Consider the following 22,361-nt stretch of genomic DNA (forward strand, 5'->3'; position numbering starts at 1 on the left):
GATTCTCCTCACAACAGATTTTTTTTCATCTTTGTATCTCTACTTCAGATGTTTCCTGTCTTTTTCCTTACACAATCAATGTATGTGCTACACCAGACCACTGGCAAAACTAAACTCAAGGAGCGTATAAACCTTTTTTGGTTTAACATGCTAACCAAATGAATCATCATTTTCAGTTGCTGGAGGAGATGATTTATGGTCTTAAGAAATTATGAACCACTACAGAAAGTTCACTGCCAAACTGATTCAAGACTTCCTGAAGTCTGTGGGAGCTCTTCTATTGATTTAGATGGGCTTTGGACCAGATCCTACACTTAAAAATAGGACTACTGTGTGTTACACATGGAGTAATGAACAAAATATATCTCAATAAATATGCAATCTGAGAGGTGATTTTTTTTTAAACAAAATTTCCTCTGTAAGCACCCTAGTTTTACCCTTTAATGCAGTATCTTCTTGATTACAACAGGTTTATAAGCTTACTTGACAGAAAATGAGTCAATAAGGCTAAGTCTTAAAATAAAGGAATGAATGTGGCATGATGCAGACTTAAAAAGTTAAGTGCTGTAGAGAGCCTCTATTTGGAAATATCATTGTCCATCACAGGCATGCTAGTGAATGCCCAAAATAACCATTTTCCCTTTCTTTTTTAAATTTTTATTCTATTTGTAAAAGCTTCGTGATGCTCAAAGCTGATCCATCTTTTAAGAATACGGAATTACACCCACTTCCTTTTGTGCAAGAACTACAATAAACTTCCTCTAGTGCAGTAGTATCTTTGCCTCCAGTTTCTGTTAGGAAAGGGAGTTGGTGTTATTACAGTGAAAGAACGCAGCTCAGCTGGCTTAGACACAATCAGCTAATGATAATTAAATATCAAAGCTGAGCAAATCTTATATCAGTATCCCCTACCTTATTCGTTTGGATTGTGTGATTTATCACAACTCTCTGTGTCACTGCAATAAGAAGCCTACATTCGTGTACTGCTTGATCCAGACAAATAGCTTTAGAGCCAATATTTTAAATGCTCTATCAATATTACTTTGTTAGAAGACAGGTCTCCATCCTCCTCATACAGTTCCACTGCTATTTAATGTGCACAACTTCTGTCTTTAGAAGATTGTACGTGAAATACCTCACTTAATTATCCAAACAATATTCCATCTCCGATTCTTTCAACATAAATCTGAGCAATTACCATTGTTAGACTAAGAATCTGGGGTCTGGAGATAAAATTTCTCCTGGTCCCTAACTAGTAATAATTATAGTTAAACCTGGGCATGGAAAGATTGGAATAATTTAGTGTCTCTTCTTCCTTCTTCTTCAGATCACAGAATGCAAATAAGATCCAGAAATAACTTTTCTATTCCACAGCAGCTGGCAAAGTCAGGTGTTAAGATTGGCTTTTAGCATATGATCACAGTGACTACTAAACAGAATAAATTTTTTGAAGTGACAGCTTGCCAGTTCTATAGCAACTTGGACTATAGTTCCTGTTTTTATAAACTTCCAACCTTTATAAGTTAAGCCCATTTTTATTGTCAATACACTTCAAATTTAACATAATGCCAACTCAAAAATTTTTCCTTAATTCTTACATTCCCAGAAATTACTAGAAGATGAAAAAAGAGAAGCATTTAGCTTCATTTTTAGGCCTGCTTTTTCTTCAGTTTGCCAACTGCTTATAAGCTCGCTTCAGCTTTTTGTTTTCCTGAGTATGTTTGCCACTTTAGAAGTATGAGGACATAGAAGAATCAATAAAAGAAAGCTAACACAGGTTTAAAAAAGCTCCTGCCTGCCAAGGCCATTCTTAGATTGACAGAGTCAACAAAAGCACAGATGAAGCAGACTAGGACACCTGCAAACTCTTACTGTTGGCTGGGCCTTCATTCAGCACAAGAAATAAGTATTTTTGTAATGATGTGTAGCATCTGAGTAGACCACCTGAAATCACTGGAGCTGCAGCTGATTGTCACTGCTATAGTCCTCATCCAACGAGGCTTTTATGTTTAACTTCAAGCACGTGTGCTTGTGATTAACATTTCCAAAAGCACCGGAAGTCCTGATCCTGCAAACTCTTCACTTTGGTACCCTGACTAACACGGTAACCTGCAGTCTTACCCTCAGTTTCAGGGCACTAACAGGCCTTACCAGCCTCGCCTGGGACCCCGACCCACACTCCCTGCCCATGGGTCCAGGGCCTCCATCTCTGTCCTTCACCTTTAGTCTCCACCTCTCAAGCTACATTGTAGGAGTATCTGTCTCCAGACCTGTCCCTGTCCCTGTGTCCTAGATTGACATCGGACCTACACTGTACATAGCTTGTTGCCTGGATGGATCCCACCTTGCGGCTTGCCTTCCATCATGTCTTTGGCCATGCCTCCTGGATGGACTTTGGACCCACGTTATAGCTGTGTCTCTAGTCCTGCCTCTGGCCCTGTCTCCTTTCGCTCCTGACTGGATTCTCTGGAGGGATGCCGGACCTGGTTCATTGCTTTGCCTTGTCTGGGACGGTCAATGGATCCTGTTACCTTGCCGCGCTCGGGTGCTGTGGGACTGGACCCTGCTTGGTGAGGGCACTGCCTGTGCTGGGGTCACCCTCGGCTCACGGCTCTCTTTCCCTCAGGGAACAGGCAGACCCTGCACCTCTCTGACACTCTGAGAGGTGATTCAGTCAGTAAAATCAATCATTTTCTTTGAATTCATTGGGTTTTGGATCAACCCATGGAAAGTTTTAAGACAATGAGAATATTTGCAGTCTGGAAGATCAGCCCTTCAGTTTCTTCACTGAGATTCCCCCCAAAGTGCAGGAGAACTTTGAATGCTCTGCAGTAAAAATGTGAAAAACCAGGCATGCCTAGTGCAGTGCAGTGTTCCTTGTTCATGTATGCTATTTCAACTCTTTTAAAGAAACTAGAACTGAAACATCTGAACATACCTTTCAAAGTGCAGAGAAGGCAAATGGGATAAGTAAAAAATAAATCTATTTTCAGCCAAAAAAAGACTGATTTACGAAGTGAACTTTGTACCATATCTATTTACAAGGCACAAAGTAATCTTACAGAGATCTAGGACCTCTGTCCTAGAAAATTCCATTCTCCAAGGAAAATCTCTGCAGTGCAAAATGCTGGAATCATTCTTCCAGCAAAAAGACAGGGATGATACAAAAAATGGAGGGAAGGAAGGGGACACAGTAGAATAATATGTTATACTGATTATCTACTCACACAGAGGTTACACCAATAGTAGTTTATTAAATGTGACAGTTTTCTGGCTCATAAGCCGTCTGGAATTGTCAGACCATGGCCACACTATTAAATTCTCTCAGCCTCCAAATCGGGGTGACCACATCAAAACTCCAATTAGGAACAGTTTCTGGCCTGTGCCAACCCCTGAACTGTGCCTGGGAATTGACTGGGAGAATGCTATCGGTCCAGACCAAAACTGTACCAGGATCTCTTTCAACAATAAATCCGTACAGACAAGAAAGTTCAGTGCAGGAGAAAGGTCTCCGAAACTACTTCATTTACTTGTATAGGCGTAGCTCCAGTCTCCGAGGAATGCATTTTCTGTATCTTTCTCTTACACTACAGTTGAAAAGCTGAAACTGTGGAGCCATAATAATTTGATGCCATGGAAAAATCAAGCCTACAGAATCCCATGATATTAACTGACACCACAGAACACAGATGGTACATATTCTGCTTGACCTGTCCAGCAGCAAAGTCAGAGGATTTGGTCAATCAGCCTGCACTCATGTCCTGGCTGGCCATCTGCCTGTCTGATCAGAACCCAGGTAACTACTGGCCTCACTGGGAATCACATCTCAGGCTTAGCCAGAACATAGACTGTTTCTCCTCCACCAAGGAAAACATACCAGATAGGATACTACGTCTGATAGTGGTGAATGCTACATCTACAAAGGTGTGGATCAATGATACTTCAATGATCAGTGACCCCTTTAATGGCTTCTCCAAAGTCAGTGGAATGACACTAACATAAAAGCAGAATCAAGCCTGCTAAAATTCTGGTTTTGCACAAATATAACTGGATGTAACATTTCCTCATGCATGCAGGCTTCCCATGAAAACTCTGAGGATTAAATAGTTACCTTCTTTAAATTTTGCTTTATGGTTGTACTGTCTCTCTCCACAACCTTCATCATTTCTTGGCTTGCCATATACAAGATGTTGGCTGCAGAAAAAGAAACATTCAATAATGTAATTACACAGCAAATGTTTTAAAAAATATAATACAGGCTCAACTGCAAAAAGGTAAGGCACCTAGAGCAGTCAAAATCTTGACAATCCCACTGAAAAGAGTCCCACTGACAGAAATGGCAGAATTTATCTCAACTAACTGAATCATCAAAAAGGCATATAGACTAAATTAAGTCACTCCCCATTAATTAGTTCCATAATTAATGGAAAGGGAAAGACACCTTTGGAACATAACTCTATCCATCTATCTTACAGACTTCCGAATCAGCCCATGGTGATGACTCTCTCTCCACTGACTAGTGAAGGAACTTTGATGATTACCTTTCACTACATACTTTTAGAAAGGTAGAGGTAAGCATGATAAATCACCCATGAAGCGTTTGCAAGAGGGGGCTTTTAAATACAAAGCATTCATTAAAAGGCATTATTAATCAACAGACTATTAAATTACTGACATTTCAATATGCAAGCCACTCAAATATTCAAAATAATAAATAATAACAATAATGGCAAGTAGCAATGTCAAGTAGCATTGAAAACTGCAGTCCTGCATAATATTGGTGGTACTTACCCAGATAGGACTAGACACCAAATGTCTAAGCCTTACCTTTCTGGAATGTAAAGTATTAAAAACGGCTCAGTGCAATTTATTGTGACTTGGTCTGCAAGATACTGTCTCAGACACATAAATGATTGAGTCTAATGTTTGGACACCTACCTAATTAAAAGTAGTCTAATTTTACAAGGTGTTGAGTTCTGGAAGGTCCCATGTATGTTAGACAGCAGTGGGAACTAAGCACTTCTGAAAAGTGGGTCAGTTTGCCTGGATGCCTTAATACTTATAAATTTAAACATTTTGACGCAGAAGGATCACACTGTGTCCACCTAGCCTTGTTTCTGTTACAACAGAACCTACAGAAGCTCGGCAAGAAATTTCAGCGCACAGTCCAAAACCTGGCTTTGAACAAGCACATACTTGTTAGATTGAGCTTTGCTGCTAGAATAAACCTCATCTATTCAACTGCAGAATCAAGAGTTGCTACATGACCATCAATGTTGCATTGTGTCTGCAGATAGTGAGAGGTCCTCCAAAGGGTATTCAGACTTACCGTTTTAACAGGGACTATCCATTTCTAACATCAGTGCTGTACTGAAGAAATGTGCACATATCACTATCCAAAGAATTAGTACTTCTTTTACCCTTTTTTTCTGCTCAGTCAGCTTACTGTGCTAATAAGATGGCCAAGCCTCTCCTGTTCTCACAATCGGAAGCCTCTGTGCTTGTTGGATGACAGAGACATTCATAACCTATATGTGGGAATGAAGGGCAATATTCTTCTCCTTTCTCACCAGTTTGCAAAACCAATGGAAGACCCTGAATGGCTAAATTACCTTAAAGCATTTCAATTTCCAGGCCCTAGAATGACTGAAAGTATTCTGAAATACTAAATCCTCTCTTGAAAAACAGGAGAAAATGGAAAGACTGACAATTTTTAAAATTTGAACCAATGAAGTTTTGTGCACAAATAGTTAATGACAGTGTTGGATCTGATACTGCTCTGAGACAGAAGCAATACATTCTCACAATGTGTGATAGGGGAGGAAATGGCAATCACATAGGTCTTTGGTGGTGACCAAAACATGGAGTTGGCTGAATTCCAACAGTGCTCTAAGGAAACAGAACGCCACCAGAGAGATGAGTGATGGCTCCAGAGATCAAATGTTGAAAGACAAAGCCAGCGCTCTCAAGTGAAAAAAAACCCAAAACCTAGAAAGTAGTATCTACTTCTGAGCCAGCAAAAGAAGATGCAATTCAGTTATATGCACGCAGAGCTCTGTCTTTTTCAATTAAATGTTGAACACAACTAGTGCAAGATCTTCCTTTCCTAGACAAGACAAAAGGGTTGCAGACGTGACATCATATAGACAATCAAGCAAATTTGCTGGTCCCATCCTATTCTATTGGGCAAAGGGGCCTTCGTGCACTTTTGTGTCTAGCAACCTGGTAATCTAATCCTGTGGTGCAGCTGGACAAAGTCTGTCCATCTACAGCATTGTTAAGTTCATGCCCTGACATTGGTCTTCTTTTTCTCAATTCAGCTCCAAACACTGATGCATTATATACCTTTCTTTTTAGAAGGATACGCATCTTAGAATGCGCCTTCAAAAATCATCTAGGAAAACCTAGAGAGAGGTATGAAAGATAATGAGGAATTCCATAGGTATTTCATTAATTTCAGATTGATTCCTGTTTCTAATGTGACAAATGTGACTAATGCTTAAAACTCCTACCTATAATGAAGCTGTCTGTCAGAAGCACTGCTCTGTGTCAGAAGGAAAGGCAGAACAGGGAGAGCAGCCCTTGCTACCCTAGGTGCTGGTCCTTCAGATGACGGATGTGGCTTACTATGGATTTACAAGATTTCACAAAGCACTAAGTGCAAGAGCCTGGATTTGGCAGGGTATCTGTGGCAATAGCACTTGTACCCAACCCATTATACGAGGGTTTTAGCATGCCAGGCCTTTGACTTTCCAGTCCAGAATAAGGTTCTTGTTAGTAGGACACGGTGGATAGCCTACCTGCAGTCAGAACTTTTGCCATTACCTTGCAGCATCAGCAGTGGATGGTAGGCAGGGATGAAAATACTGGTGGCCATCAGTGCAGAACCTGACATATACCAGTTCATTCAACTTTACTGGGATTCTGCAGGCAGCTCTCCACTTTCAGTTCAGTCATACAGCAAAAGTGGGAACAGTTAATACTCCCCTGCTCCTCTTCTCCTATCTTACTGGTTTCTTTGTCCTACCTCTTGTTCTTAGTGGGTTCTGCTCATATTTCTGAGTTGCTCGTGTGTTTTTTTGCAGTAAAAAATAAGAAATGAAGTGGAATTCACACACTTAGTAAACTTAGATTAGACATAAAGATCCTAAAAGTAAAACTGTAAGACAGTAAAGGCAATAAGGACAGTACTTTAAAAGGAACCGTCTCTGAAGGCTCGTGTACTGTGCAAGAAAGGGAACCAGGAAGGCAGGATTAAGCTAAACCGGATGAATGGCAAGGTTCAAGAGTCTATTTCAACCAAACAGAAATCCTTCAAATTTTGGAAACATGATCCTAGGGAAGCCAATAAACAGGAACTTAAACTTCAGCAGGCGTTAAGTAAGAGGAAATTGCAAAGAGCAAAAGTAGGTTTCCAAGAACAAACATTAAAAGATTTAAAAATAAACAATAAAATATTCCTTAGGTATATCAGAAAGAAGAGGCCTACAGCAGAATTTGCACAGGCTAAGGGAGTAGCTAAAGAAGATAATTACACTGTTTGGAAGCTAAATTATTTTCCTTTTGTTGCATGCACCTTTCTTGTTCAAAACATTCAGGAGGTTTCTGCTCTTTATAATCTCTTTCTGGCAATAACAATGGTTTCTCTTTGGGTAATGAGGTATCAAGAAGTAGCAACAGTGGAGAACACAGAATATATCAGGGCTAGAAGGTACACGTAACAGTTTTGAAGAACCTTAAATATAGAATCACTGAGCTTATAAAAATCCTGCTACGTAAGAATCACCCTGTCCAGTGGTTTGGGGAGTTAAAAATAGTGTCTAATCGCTACTGATTTTACAAAGGAAAATAGCATTTTACTGATCTATAATTTCTTGAACATTTCAATAAACACAACCAGATGACAAAAATTATTTGTCTTCTAAAAGCTCTCTGTCACATTTCACACAATAAACTTTGGTTGAAACTAAACAGCTGTAAAATGCAAGGTTAAGAAATAGTCTGGAAGCAAAGAAAAAAGATTAGGATTAGATTAGATTAGCTGGTTTTCATCACAGCAAGGAATAACGTCTGGATTCATCACAAATACAAAAAAAGTAGTGATTATTACTAAAATCTGTAAATAATCATTGAACACACCTGCTGATTTGATAATTTCTGGGGTGGGTTAAATCACCTCTCAAGATGACTCTCTTTTCAGTGATATAACAATGATTTCTCTTTGGGTAATGAGGTATCAAGAAGTAGCAACAGTGGAGAACACAGAATATATCAGGGCTAGAAGGTACACGTAACAGTTTTGAAGAACCTTAAATATAGAATCACTGAGCTTATAAAAATCCTGCTACGTAAGAATCACCCTGTCCAGTGGTTTGGGGAGTTAAAAATAGTGTCTAATCGCTACTGATTTTACAAAGGAAAATAGCATTTTACTGATCTATAAGTAGCAACAGTGGAGAACACAGAATATATCAGGGCTAGAAGGTACACGTAACAGTTTTGAAGAACCTTAAATATAGAATCACTGAGCTTATAAAAATCCTGCTACGTAAGAATCACCCTGTCCAGTGGTTTGGGGAGTTAAAAATAGTGTCTAATCGCTACTGATTTTACAAAGGAAAATAGCATTTTACTGATCTATAATTTCTTGAACATTTCAATAAACACAACCAGATGACAAAAATTATTTGTCTTCTAAAAGCTCTCTGTCACATTTCACACAATAAACTTTGGTTGAAACTAAACAGCTGTAAAATGCAAGGTTAAGAAATAGTCTGGAAGCAAAGAAAAAAGATTAGGATTAGATTAGATTAGCTGGTTTTCATCACAGCAAGGAATAACGTCTGGATTCATCACAAATACAAAAAAAGTAGTGATTATTACTAAAATCTGTAAATAATCATTGAACACACCTGCTGATTTGATAATTTCTGGGGTGGGTTAAATCACCTCTCAAGATGACTCTCTTTTCAGTGATAAGGCCTTTAGACCTTAACTTGAATTAAGTGCCTAAACTGAGGTGGGATGAATCCTGGCCTAAGATTCTAGTCCAGCTTCATATTAAAATCATGGGTAACTTATTTCTTAATGATCTGGTCAATGGATAAGTAGTTTATTGATAGCATTTGCACAGGACACAACACTACTCAGTTTGTGAGGACCAGGCAGTGAGAAACGTGAGAGAGACCTAAAGAGGAGAGAGAAAAAAATCAACGTGCTAGCAAATGAAATTCAAATTGAAGAAATGGTAAGCGACATACATGCAGAAAAAACGCCAAAATATTCTTTTCCTTTACAAGCTTCTAAATTAATGCAAGGAATGGAATCAGAAACCCAAGGACCCGTAAGATGACTGTTGTTCACTGTGCATATTTACTCAAAATTCCAATAAAATCATATATTATGTTTCATAAGTAATAGGATGATGATACAGAATTCTGCAATGCCATTATATAAATCACATAACATGACCACACCTGAAGAACTGTGTATGCTGACAGTCACAACCGCTGTGGGACATCGCAAAACTGAAAATGGTGGTGAAAACGGTCAAAGAAGTACAATTAAAGATGTGTTGTTGCCATCATGTTCATGATACTTCATGATACACTATTTTTCCCTCTCTTACAGCATAATACATTAAAATACAAAACAATAAACGGAAGTACTTTTTTAATGTCCTGTGCAATTAACTGTGAACCTTACTGCCACAGGAAACTGATAAGCATATGTATTTGCCGCATTCACATCTAAGCATGTTGCCCTGATCTCCTCTAATTGTAAATACAGTTAATGCAATTGATCTTAGGGCAAATATCTACAACGGCCAGATAACTTATACTTCCAACAATTTCTCCTTTCAGGTATGGTTCTCTAGGTCAGCTATCATTCTTGCTTAGTTTCCTCTGGAAACATTTAGTGGCTCATCTCTCTCTTGAATTTTACTGACACGGTATTTCAGCTTATGCTGGAGAGTGTCTCTCTCTTCAACAGTAAAGCTGTAGCTCTTTCAGCCCATGTACCTCTTCATATGTACCAAAATCACATCTGTCACTCTACAACATGACATGTTAACCCACATCAGCTTGTGACCCACGATATTCCCAGGATTTTTTCCTGCAGAACTATTGCTTAACCAGTGATTTACCATCCTCGTATTTAATTTCCATACAGAACAACTTGGCTCTTTAAGGAATGACAGCATTCTCCTCTCCCTGCTTGACCCCTTCTCTTAGCTTGTGAAGGTCATTTTGAGCCTGTCCCTCCCCAGCATATCTGCAGCATATTCTAGCGTGGTACTATCTGTAAACTGAGTAAACACACACTGTATTCTGTCAGCCACATCCCTAACACAACTACTGAATAGTAAAGGAATGAAGATAAGACTGTTACAAAACCCTACTAGCTACATCTTTCCAGTTTCAAAAATCCTCCTGAATCCCATTTTCCAAACAGTCATACATCTGTCTAGTAGTTGTTTCAGGTATGTCATATTTCCCAAACTTTGTTATAAGAACATAACGGGAGACACTGTAAAAATCTTTATTAAGGTCAAAATATCCTAAATCTACTGCTTCCCTCTAATCCACATTACACTGTAAGATGTTTAATGTCTACGGAAAGCTATATTGAAAGAGATACCATTATACAGCAGGAACAGTAACCTTCTCCCCTGCTGCTGTGGAATGTCAAACTGGGCTTCTTCAGAAAAGCTATTTTTCTCAAAAGCTAAGTCACAAGTTCAGGGAGAAATCTCTCTGCTATTTCCTAATGCTATACTCCGCTAACCTTGGCATTTTTTGAATATTTAGTTCTTCCTTTTCAAAAAAACTTGTTCGGTTTCCTTATTTCATGAATACTGAGCTGCTTTTTCAAAGGAAATAACTCAGAAGAATTCACTTGCTTTTCGTGTGTAATCAGAAAGCCATCTCCAAAGGCTCACAGGGACTGTTACTATGAGCATTTCAGCAGCTCTGAAAATCAGGCTGTGAACTGGGCACAACCAGAAGGTGAGACATACAAAATGAATGGCCTCTGAAATCTTTCACTAGGCTATGCAGAGGAAGGTCGTATTGTGAGATCACTTTGTCAGTGCTTGCTACCTGGTGTTACAGTCTCTGGAAAGACTTGCAACCTGTGCTAATGCTTGCTTTAGCTGAAAATCTCTAAAGGTTCCCACAATCATTACCAAGAATTCTGGGGAAAATGTTTATTGGTTTTGATTGTCACAATCTCAAGTACAATATAAAATACAACCTAGAGCCCATGTGCTGAACTTCCTGAGTGATGAAGCTGTCTCACCGAAATCTGCAGAATGAGTCACTGCACAAACTGAAGCTCATCCAGGAGTCTGCAGGACCCTAGCTCAAAATGCAAGCATGGAGAATTCCCATAACGGGCTGTGTGGAAGTTGTATCGGAGTTGTGACCTTGGTGTCCATGCTGAAGTTACGGTGAACGTGCAGCTTCAATCTGTTTGGCACTCACCACTATATCTCACTACTCGTTGAAGAGAGAAATATCTGGGGTTTAGTAAAGACAAAATAAGATTGAAATTAGTATTCTGAAAAATCCTTACATGTGAAAGATAAGACTGAATGTGGGATGAAAGGTCAGGAGGCCTAGAATTTTTCTGAACTGTCACTGAAGTCCTCTGAGACCCTGTGCAAATTGTAAAATCTGTATGTCTCAGTTTCCTCATTTTAAAAATATGCTTCAGGCTGCTATGACAATGAAGTGCTTTTGTAGACTGTCTTAAAAATACTTGAAGTGAGAAGCATTGTGTAAACATAATGACTATTAATTAGTTCTTGAAAAATATATTTCTTTAACAATAATGAAAATTACAGAGCCAAATTGATCATGTTCCTTTGGAATTGCCCGCTACTACCTTGAACGTTGCATTTTACAGTGAGAAAACATTCAGCGTCTGAAGAACCCCACCACAGCACAGCTATGATGAGATGTGTAAACGAGATGAACACCAAATACATCGGTTCCTTTGGTAACTTGGATATTCAGACCCTGAAATGAGAAAGGAGTTCTCATGGACATGAATGTGAGCGCTTCAGAACTCCGCTCAGAGACCCACACAATGACCTGAAAGCACTTTACTTGGCATGGATGGTTTGCAATATCAAGGCTGGAGTTGAATCCTAAATCCTGGCTTGCAGAGATTTGACTAAAGAAGCCATCTCCATCCACTGAGGATACATAAACTGCAGTCCTCTCCTGAAAAGACTTTGGAAGAAAGGAACAAAGTTTATTCTTTTCTCATCCTTTGACGGCATGGCAAAAGCCCAGTACCTCTGCGCTCTCAGTTCCCATCTAGGAAACAGGCTCCTAAAGATTTGGTCTTGAATCAGCCTAGGATTTCTAGGAAAGGAACGTATAGAAGCTCTTTAGCTTTTCCTGCCAACTTATTTTTGCTTATTCAATTTGTTTCTCTGGTTTAACAGTCTAAAGCCAATTTCAGTGTTTTTTTTTCCTAATTTTCATGGTCTAATCCCATTCCTTCAAATCTGTACCTATGCATACGCTGGACTGATACATTATGAGTCAGCCTGGGTCAGTCGGATAATCCAAAGCACAGAAAGTGAAGCATATAACATGAATCTTTGCAGTATTACGGCCTCTGTAAATATTCCTTCATGTGGGTTTTTCACATAGCAACTAGGAAAGGAAAAGCACTTCTCAATAAAAAAAAAGAAAATGTGGTTGCAAAGCTACAGAAACTGGCCAATGTACCTGGAGACAGCTGTAGAGCCCCAAAGCATTTTTATTACATTCTATTCCATCTCAAGTTGCTCATACCCCTTGTAATTCATAACCAGGTCACCAGAATTTAGTAATGAAAAAATCTATTGTTAATTATGTAATTATCATAAACAATAAGGCCTTAGAGCTTAAAAGTGAAAGCAAAGTTTTAACAGACAAATACCATGTTTATCATGCTTTTAACACATAAATACCTTCTTAAAAATCCTAACTTTTTATATGCAGATCTTTTATATACACAGATTACCCTGAAAATAGAAGCCCTTCATTTATTCCCGGGTCAGGCTTATGAAATTAACTGCCAACTTAGTTTCTCCCCATGATCCTGCCAATGACCTTTCTCCTGCCCTGGTAGGATCATTCCCTCTCCATGGATTAAAGGTGATTAAGGATCAGTGTCAGTTTAGTCTCATACATTTGCTAAGCAGAGACGGCAAACTGTGCCAAAATGTGTTTGATTTATTTGTGGTGGTTTTGTGATAGAGGAACCCGTATTGGGCTCAAATCAAGGATCCAGAAAAGAAAAGAGTGCTTTATATCATTGGTAGCTCTTTAACCCAAAGTGTCACAGCAAGGACTTAATATCCTTCAGCTAAATTATTAGTTTTCACAAACAATAATGACTGAAATCAATCAAGCTTTTCAGTGCTTAGGGTTATTTAACCACCAATTCAATTAGCCAGTTGTTAGATGAATACCTGTATCTATTGAGCTGAACTTCAAACACATTGATATATCCACAATGCAGTCAAGAAAATAACATATGAAATAGAAGATTTCCCGATTTTGAAGAAACACGTCTAGCAGCATTATTATTACTTTCTAAAGATTTTAGAGCTATATCCTAAACCAATATGTTGTCAGTTGATTCTATGGATATCAACAGATGTAAGTCGGAACTTGGAAAGCTGTGCTAATTTCAGGGAAGAAACATGACTCTAACTCGGGACAGATAAACTTTCTCTTTATACTTGATTCTTGAAGCAATACAGAGATTTCCTGTACTTGGACTGAAATATGTATTTTTCCTCAAGTCTTTAAACTACTTGCTTGATTATTGAATATCCAAAGATCATTTACTTGCTTATTTGCAAGAAAAAGATTAGATTAGGTCTAGATTAATCGTAAACTCAGACTAGAAACTGAGGAGTCACATTATGTTGTCTGTGGAAATTCAAGATTAATTTGAACTGTGTCTGTATGGAAAGAAATCTTAAAAAAAAAAGACTTACACATGGTGCACATATCTGTAAAATATAAAAGAGGGTTAAGTATATCCGACTTAACCCTGATAAACTTTGAGAGATATACATGCCCTTGATTAATTTAAAAATCAACTCTGTGTTGTGGTGCCATGACTAGATCTTGTTCTGTGTGGTTTTGCTCTGTAGTTGGTATCTTAATTACGTAAAAACAATATTGTATTCTTTGCTGGGCTAAGGAGATGAATTTACTGTGACAGAAAGAATAGACAGAAAGAGATGCCATACTAATGAAACAACAGAGACAATAACAAAGGAAAAAAACCTTTTCAACTTCATTGGCTAATGAATTTCAGGAAATAACCAGAATAGTTCCTTTTCCAACAAAAATGAGTGGTTGTGAAGATATCCCCAATCTGGACACTTTAATGGATGCACACACACATTCTTTAATAGCTTGTTCATCAGACTAAAATAAACATAAGACTACAAAGGGTTACCCGAGCTCACTTCATTTCCCTACCGCTGTTGGCTTCAGATTATGTTGACTCTATCAACAAGATTGTGGCTGTAGGTGTAAATTTATTAAGTCCCACACATCAAAATATTGCCCTATTTTGTAAGTTAGTAGGAGCTATGCTCTGGAATGGGTACAGGGAGAAACATGAAGCCAAATTTTTACTTCAAGGTCCAGACAGCACGATTTCAACAGCATTAACTTTGGAAGACCATACTATATGATTTTCCAGAGTGGACAAATTCAGAAGAAAAGGAGAGCACAGCCCTACCTTCATCATGCTTCCCAAATGCAAATCTGGTGCCACTACTCTTACATACTTTGACCAACCGACCCCCTGAGCAGATGAATACAGAGAGTGGAGAGACTTCTTATGCTGTCTTACTAAGGCCACCATATACTAAGGCATTGTCTTTTTTCCACCAAGAAATGAATAAACTTTCTCTAGCTAGAACTGGAGGAGTTTGTAAGAGACCAGTGATCCTCTCCTGACTGTGGTGCAGGCTGTGGGTATTCTCTGTACTACTATAGGGTATTCTGAGACCCTGCAGCATGGCAAGTTTTTATCGTCCCTCCTGACCTCCCTCACCCGTCTGCTACTTGATTCTGTTCCCCACCTACAGAGAACCTATGTTTTAGATACTTTTTTTTTCTTCGTATGTATTCTATTAGCTTCATTTTTCCAGGTTGAATGTCATTTAGTTAATTCATGTATTCTTCAGTCAAATAACACTTTCCAGCTGGTCCCTTGTGTTTGAGGCATTTAATAAGACAGCTCATTATGATTAAAAAACACAAATCTGAAGTGCAACCAGGCCCAGAAGAGATCCCTTTAGTTCTTCAAAAATCTTTTGCAACTCATTTGTAAATACAAAGGAATATTAACAGGTAGAAATATCCGAACCTGTAAAAGGAAATCCATTTTACAGTACATATGATACAGCACATAGGATACAGCCCGCTACAATAAGAACCTCTCAGGGCCAAGAAATTAGCAAGTGTCAACAAAGACACTGGAAGTCAACAAATATTTAGAACTCTCTTAACGAACTACAACCAAAATTTAGAGCTACATACTACTACAAAAGCCTCAGGTCTTTAAGCCTCTACCTCTAAGAACGATGCCTTTATTAACTGGCAGACTGCAGAGTTTTTGCTCCTTTCTTGGAAGCATTTTGTTCTGACTATTGTTGGAAATGAGAGACTGGACAGGATGGACTTTGGATCTCATTTCCAGATATTAGTTCCTATGTAACTCAATAGCATATTTCAGTTAGTACAATACTGCTTACATTAATCCAATTTTGAACTAATTTTTCAGCAATATTTGTCACCATATCTAAGAAAATATCCTGCTAGGTTAGTACTGTACTATCAGGGTCACAAGTACTGATACATCAATTCTACTAGATTCAGGTAAAAAATTGAAGAGCAGCTACAACTTGTTTAGTTAGTCCACCTTTCTTACACAAAAGTCTGAGCAAAGCTCTTTATTAGTTTGCCTTCCCTGACGTTAGAGACTTACAGGTTGACTCTTAAACCCAGGGCATAGTATAGTTCTTCCTGACATGGCTTGATGGTTTGGAAAATGAGGGTTTACTGTCTGCCTTTAGCTATATCATCATCAAGTACTCATTTGTTACAGAACAATCTGCTCTGTTGTTCCATAAACAGTACTCTGTAAAGAACATATTTCCACACTGGCTTGCTTTTGACAGCTTCCTCTTTTCACCTTTGTAAAATGCCTTTCCTAGTCTATCTTACCCCCCTTCAAATATTAAGTGCACCATCTTTTGCTTTGACTTATCAATTTCTCAGCTTCTGCTTTGACAATTGTGAAGTCAAATTTCCACAGTCTGTTTTCTCACAACTGCTTTCCAGCAATCAAACTGTTGCTGCTTTTGCAGGTATAAATATGCGCTGTATCTGCACCATTGTACTAAATGGAGCCAGGAACTATTTTGTGGCCCTGAAGCCAACTGGAATAGAATGGGTTGTTTTCACAGAATTAATTTTTTTCCTCTACCCAAACTGCTGATTGGGAAGAGTGCATGGCAGTGCTAACTCCTGAACCGTGCCTGAACACTAGGAGAATGCTAGTTGGAGAAGGCTAAAAGCATACCAGAAAATTCATTAATAATTAAACAGTATGGATGATCATACTCCAGTGCTACCACAAGTCCTATACTCATTTAGCTGATTTCTAGAGGTAACCCACTTATTTTTGGCAGGTCCTACTATAATATTTCTGTATCCTGCATTCAACCTGCAGAATGCAGATTCATTCAGACATTCAATCAGACATTTTCTGAAGTTTCAGATCGGCTTTTAACTAATGCCTGACATTTTTTGCCTATATTTTGGTTTCCTCAAACATTCTGCATTGCATATGTCCATCTGTTTTGCTTGGTTCTTACTATAGTAAATTGTCCCTCATTAGAGTTCTGAAATTCTGGATGCTACTCTTGTATCTTTAATTAGTGTGTATGAAATTGTGGGGCTGGAAGGGATCTCCATTGCTCTTTTTGTCTTAAGGAGAATCAATGATATTGTGTCATTTTCAGCAGATACTTATCCATCGTATCCTTAGGAAGCACAGATGATGAAAGTTTCATTATCTTCCCAGGAAATCCAGTCTAGAATTCCATTCTTATCATTAACTAAAATCTAATCTGAATCACCTTTGTTGCAATGTACTCCATTACACATTACCTCGTCTACTATGAACACGTGGATTAAATTATTCTCCTTTACTTGAAAACTCTTACCATGCCCTTCAGAAGCCCCTTGTTTAGTCTAAACAACTCTAATTTTTTATTTCCATGAAGATCATAATTTCTTGATATCTGTCATGGGATTCACCTGATTAAATGTGGATATCTAAAGCTTAATTTTTCTCCCTTCACAGTCAGTGAAAAGAACATAATTAATCTCATCCTAAAGTAGTCAACTAGATAGATTAGACAAGTGTTACCTATATCTCTCCACTGACTATGACAGGATTTTAAGCGGATTAGTGGATGAATGGAGCTCTATGTTGTAGACATGTTAAGTATTTCTGTCCTAGCACAAATGTTACCCTTTTGTGAATATATTCAGCCAATCTGCCTCTCACCTTCAAATTCTCTGTATCAAACTGCCATACATTCTCTGCCAATTGCTTTCTCTGCTTTATATCTATCTATCTATCTATCTATCTATAAAAGGCAATGCATTATGAGAACTAGCTGAACAGTCTGTATGTTGCCGGATTCCTTCCTCTACAGACATCAAGCACACTACATAATGCACTTTGGATGGCTCGGAATTTTCTCAGAAAAAGCCTCTTGAATCCATCTGTCATGGTTTGGTGGACATAGTATTCAACAGGTCACCCTGTCTTTACACCTGGATATCAGAACAAGTCCATCCATCCTTCTCCTTTCTCCCTGCCCTTCTTTCCCGGGCAAGTTATGTCCCTTCATATTGATATTCTAGTTCTATCAGTTATCTCACCTATGTCTGTTAAGCCAATTAACTAATATTTTTGGTAATTTATAAAAGCTTGCAATGCTACTTTATTTTCCGTACTTTTGGAATTTACATTGCATTACCTGCACATCATCTAGCTCATCTGCCCGTTTCCTGCCAGTATTCCTTTGGTCTCTTATGAATTTCTTTGTCTACCATAATTTTAGATCCTTCACAAGTGCACTTTTGCTCATAATGATATAGAAGATTTTTTTATCTTTCCCCTTAAACTCATCCTCAAGCCTTCTTTACTAAATCTTTCAACGTTAATCACCTTTTCATGGTTAAGGAAGCCAAAGCCCCCATGACATTGGTCTGACTGGCTGTGCTCCAACCTCTGTACACCCGTGCATACTTGCAAATATTCTTTTGAGGAAGTACGGTTGTTTTAATAACCATGTCTTATACCCTGTGAAAAACAAGCAAACTCATTACACTGTCATTAGTCTCTCACTCTCTCTAGTTTGTTTCCATACAACTTTCATTCCCACGTTGACATTGCAGTTTCCCAGGACAGTTCTGATGCTCTGCCTTGCAAAACTATCATTTACTGTCAATTTTTTCACAGAACGCATCTGCTATTTCACCATTTGCCATTTAACTGCTATTATTGCTATTACTTTAGACTGTGGTTTGTGTTGGCTAAGGACCACAGTAGAGACTGGGGACACATTTTGTCAGGTACTGGCAGTACTGCACACAGAAAAGCCTGAAATGATGCTTTCTTCTGTCACACAAGGGACTCCTACAGAACCTCCACAAATTCCTAGTCTCCTTCTCCCAGAAGGCTTCACTGACGCCTCCCTTAGTAAGTCTGCCTGGCAGCAGGATAATTTCACAATAATCTGGTATTACAAAACGCTTGAGAAATATTTTAAAATATGCAAAACATTGGCAAGTTTTAATTCCCATTCCTGGCCTCTGTAAAGGTAAACTGGACAATATACAAGTAAATTGATAATTTGATGGTAATTGTAACAAAAGGGAAGAGTCCTAACTGACTACCTGATTGGATCTTTTTTGTAACTAAGAATTAGTTATACTGTGTGAGAGTGCTAAAGGTCCCAGTCAGGGGCTGGCTTCAGTGTGTCAGAAGCTATTCAAACTATCAGGAAAAACATCATTTCTGCTCCACAGATTTTACAGTCTATTTCTAAATCCATGACTGTTCGACATCGAGTTGCAGATATGCAGGCAGTTTTGCTCGTCCTTCTGAGGAACTCAGGGTAGAAGAAGAAAGTAATTTGACTTCAGTTGGACAATTATTGCCAAATACTACTATTTTCATGTGCAACAGAGCTCATGTGTACTTTGACATGCTGTAATACGACTCTTTCAAAAGTCCTCTAAACTCTAAAGCAAAATTGCTTAAATTGCAAAGCGATGAATCAATTCTAGGTTGGATTTCCATGCTAAATCGAAAGGCCCTGCAAAAAGAAGATTGAACTTTTGAAAATAAGTTTTCCTCAGGGAATGTACTACTATCTGGTCACATTTTTTTCCTGGTAAGTTGCCTGTCTTATTGTAAGGTTCTTGAGAGGAGTGTAACTTTAGTTTCCTTTCCAGTTTATCCTTTGCTCTTGAGGAAGCAATCTCTGTCATGCCTCAGAAAGAGTCAGAAAACAGTGGTAAGAACTAATAATACCAAACAGCAGTGTAATTTGCTATGGGGAAAACATATTTTCTACCGGTAATTATTGCCAACAGCAATCTTGGAAATATCATATAATTTATTGTTTTTAAACATCAAACAGAAGGAACTGCTTAGTATCAAGGATGACTAATGCAGGAACATGTGCTTCCACGCATGCACACACATATTAGATAAAATGTTGATGTTTAGAAGTTTACAAGATGTAAACATTGACTTTGGGTTCTGCTTAAGTTTACACTTGAATTTAGAATGAAAACATACCAGTTAATATATGGTATAATATATGCGACACAAATACGCAGAAATAGCTGCAATTGTTATGACGGACTTCTCCAATGTGCTTGGTATTAAAGTTGCAGGAAGATCAGAACTATACAAGAAAATCAGTCAGCTGTGCTTGAAAAAGCATAGTAGAGGCTGAAGGCAAAAATAAAAAGTTATTCAACAATTATACCCAGGTGCTTTACAAACAATAGATGCTTTGTTGAGGAGTGAGAAAAACACTCATTTACTTTGTGTGATGAAGCATGTGCAGGTGATGTGGGGTGTGTGATGGAAACTGAAATGTCTTGGACTTAATCCTGCCCTAAGTTACTTTGGAACAACTCCCACCATCTTCAAATGACAGAACTATCCCTTAGCTGGAGAAATTAATCTCCAGTTTAAGTTCTCACATACCCTGGCAGATGGCCGTGATGATGGGATTTCTGCTAGGGTCCAGATTTTTAGTCGTGGAAAGTGTCTGCTCTCTTACCCTGCAAGAGGGGCATAGAAGGGTCTGGTGTAGGTGGTGCTCAGTGCCACAGGGAGTGGCCAGGATGGACAGTGTCTGCAGCAATTTAGCATCTCCACACTGTGGCTCCTGCCTGAGCTCTACTGGGAATTAATATGCTCTTCTAGACAAGGGTTTATGCATGTGAGTAGCTATATGGAGGTCAGCTTAAGTGCTTTTCTAGATTAGAACCTGACACTGGCTCTTTCTTGAGGAACCCTGATGAAATTCAGCAACTGGACCACCCCTCCTTTGAACAAGATGAACTTCCTCTCAGGTGGAGTGGCTTTGATTGGTATGAAAGGTGAACTTTACACCACCCTTTGTTAATCATAAACCACTGTTTTTAAAGCTCATTTTAAATACAACTGACCATTGCACTAACCAGCAAGTTAATCTCCTGCACCACTGGGTTTGCTCAAGATAAGCCAGCATTTCCTCCACAGATCCATGAAGACTCTGTAGGCATTTTCTCCTTGTCATTATCGTCACATTAAAGAATTAGGAAAGGGAGATGGTGAGTGCTGCTGGACATTTTCATGACAAGAAGCAGCAGCAAAGCGGACTGCAATATTGCTTTAGATGACTGTAGGAATTACATCCAGACCAGTGTCCCCTTTAGGTGCATGGAATGATAGGTATTGCATTAGCAGCTTTGTAAATGTCGTTTTCCAAAAACACCTTATTCCAAGACACAAATGACTATAGTTTACCCATGGGTACAGATTTAGCATGTATTTAAAGGCTTTGCTGGGACTGCATGATGAAGGAGTTTGATGAATCAAGCTAAATTCTCAACCAGTAAACACAAGTTATGACAGAGCCATGAGCTCTACTTCAGATATTCTTTGGGGGAGTTCAGACAGACACCTCTAAGACAAAAGGCATGAGCCTACTGCAGAATAGAATCCTTCCCCTGAATTCAGAGGGCTTTGTATTGGGCCCAGGGAAAATAAAATGCCAATTTGTAGATGACTATCTGGCACTGGCTAACATAAAGCAACTGTAGCTGCTAGCACTTAACTGGCATATACTTATTTTCAACATCCTTTCTGCTTTGTTGATGTTACCCCTTCTTTTTTCATGCCATTTGCAATACATCATTAGACTTGCTGCAAATTTGTGGGAGTAAATCATATCCCTGGGGATGAAACCCCACCAGGGGTGAATAAACAATCTCCCCTTCCTCAACCAAATCCCAACTGTGCCTCACATTTCATGGAAATGATCAGCAGTTCCACTATCAAAACATTCACGCCTTATGAGTAATATTTGTGATGGGAGTTTTTTACATTGGGTTTTCCCCCCAGGAAGAAAAAGAGGAATAATTAACAGAAATAAACCCAATGAGAAATTTCCACATTATTACTATTATTTTCACAAGGCTTTCACAGGAAAGTAAAAGCTTTTGCAAGTCCTTGTTAAACATCTTCCTTTCTTTCTTTTGGAAATGGGGTAAATTATGAAGCAGATTGACTTTAAAAAATAAATAGGACTATAAATACATAAAAGTCATTGCCTTCCTCCAGTAATTTAATATGAGCATCCTACTCTGAAATAAGGAAAAGTTTCGTTCACTCACAGAAAGAATAAAGCAGATGTGAGGTTTTTCCGTCAGCTTAAGTGCTGCCTTGGTAAGGTGAGTTGTCCGACTACATTAAACAAACATTTTAGTCAGGCATCACACAGGAAAATAAACAGTAGCAGAGGAAACATGAAAATATTAAAGACTGTTATTCTTTGGCCCCTTTTCCTGCAAAGCAGGTGATAAAATATTACTGTGTTTCCACAGGTAAGGAAACACGCTCTTAAACACTTTGCAGAAATACATATTACGATCATCACTTAAAATGTCAGAAGTGGATAGGACTCAACTGTGACAGCACACAGGAGCCTGCCGAGAAACTCTGCAGAAGCAGAGGATTTAGCA

The 22,361-nt window shown here is 38.6% G+C and overlaps 1 protein-coding gene across 2 annotated transcripts in view; it reads right to left on the reverse strand.

Moving 5' to 3' along the window:
• Positions 1–22,361, reverse strand: part of LDAH (lipid droplet associated hydrolase) — a 118,887-nt gene that overhangs the window by 13,269 nt on the left and 83,257 nt on the right. For both annotated transcript variants that reach the window (XM_019472396.1, XM_009280506.2), the window contains one exon: positions 4,112–4,194. In XM_019472396.1, the coding sequence (XP_019327941.1) occupies positions 4,112–4,194 (83 nt within the window). The remainder of the gene's footprint in view (positions 1–4,111; positions 4,195–22,361) is intronic.

The sequence above is a fragment of the Aptenodytes forsteri genome, unplaced genomic scaffold, assembly GCF_000699145.1.
Source record: "Aptenodytes forsteri isolate BGI_AS27 unplaced genomic scaffold, ASM69914v1 Scaffold67, whole genome shotgun sequence".
NCBI classification, from domain to species: Eukaryota; Metazoa; Chordata; class Aves; order Sphenisciformes; family Spheniscidae; genus Aptenodytes; species Aptenodytes forsteri.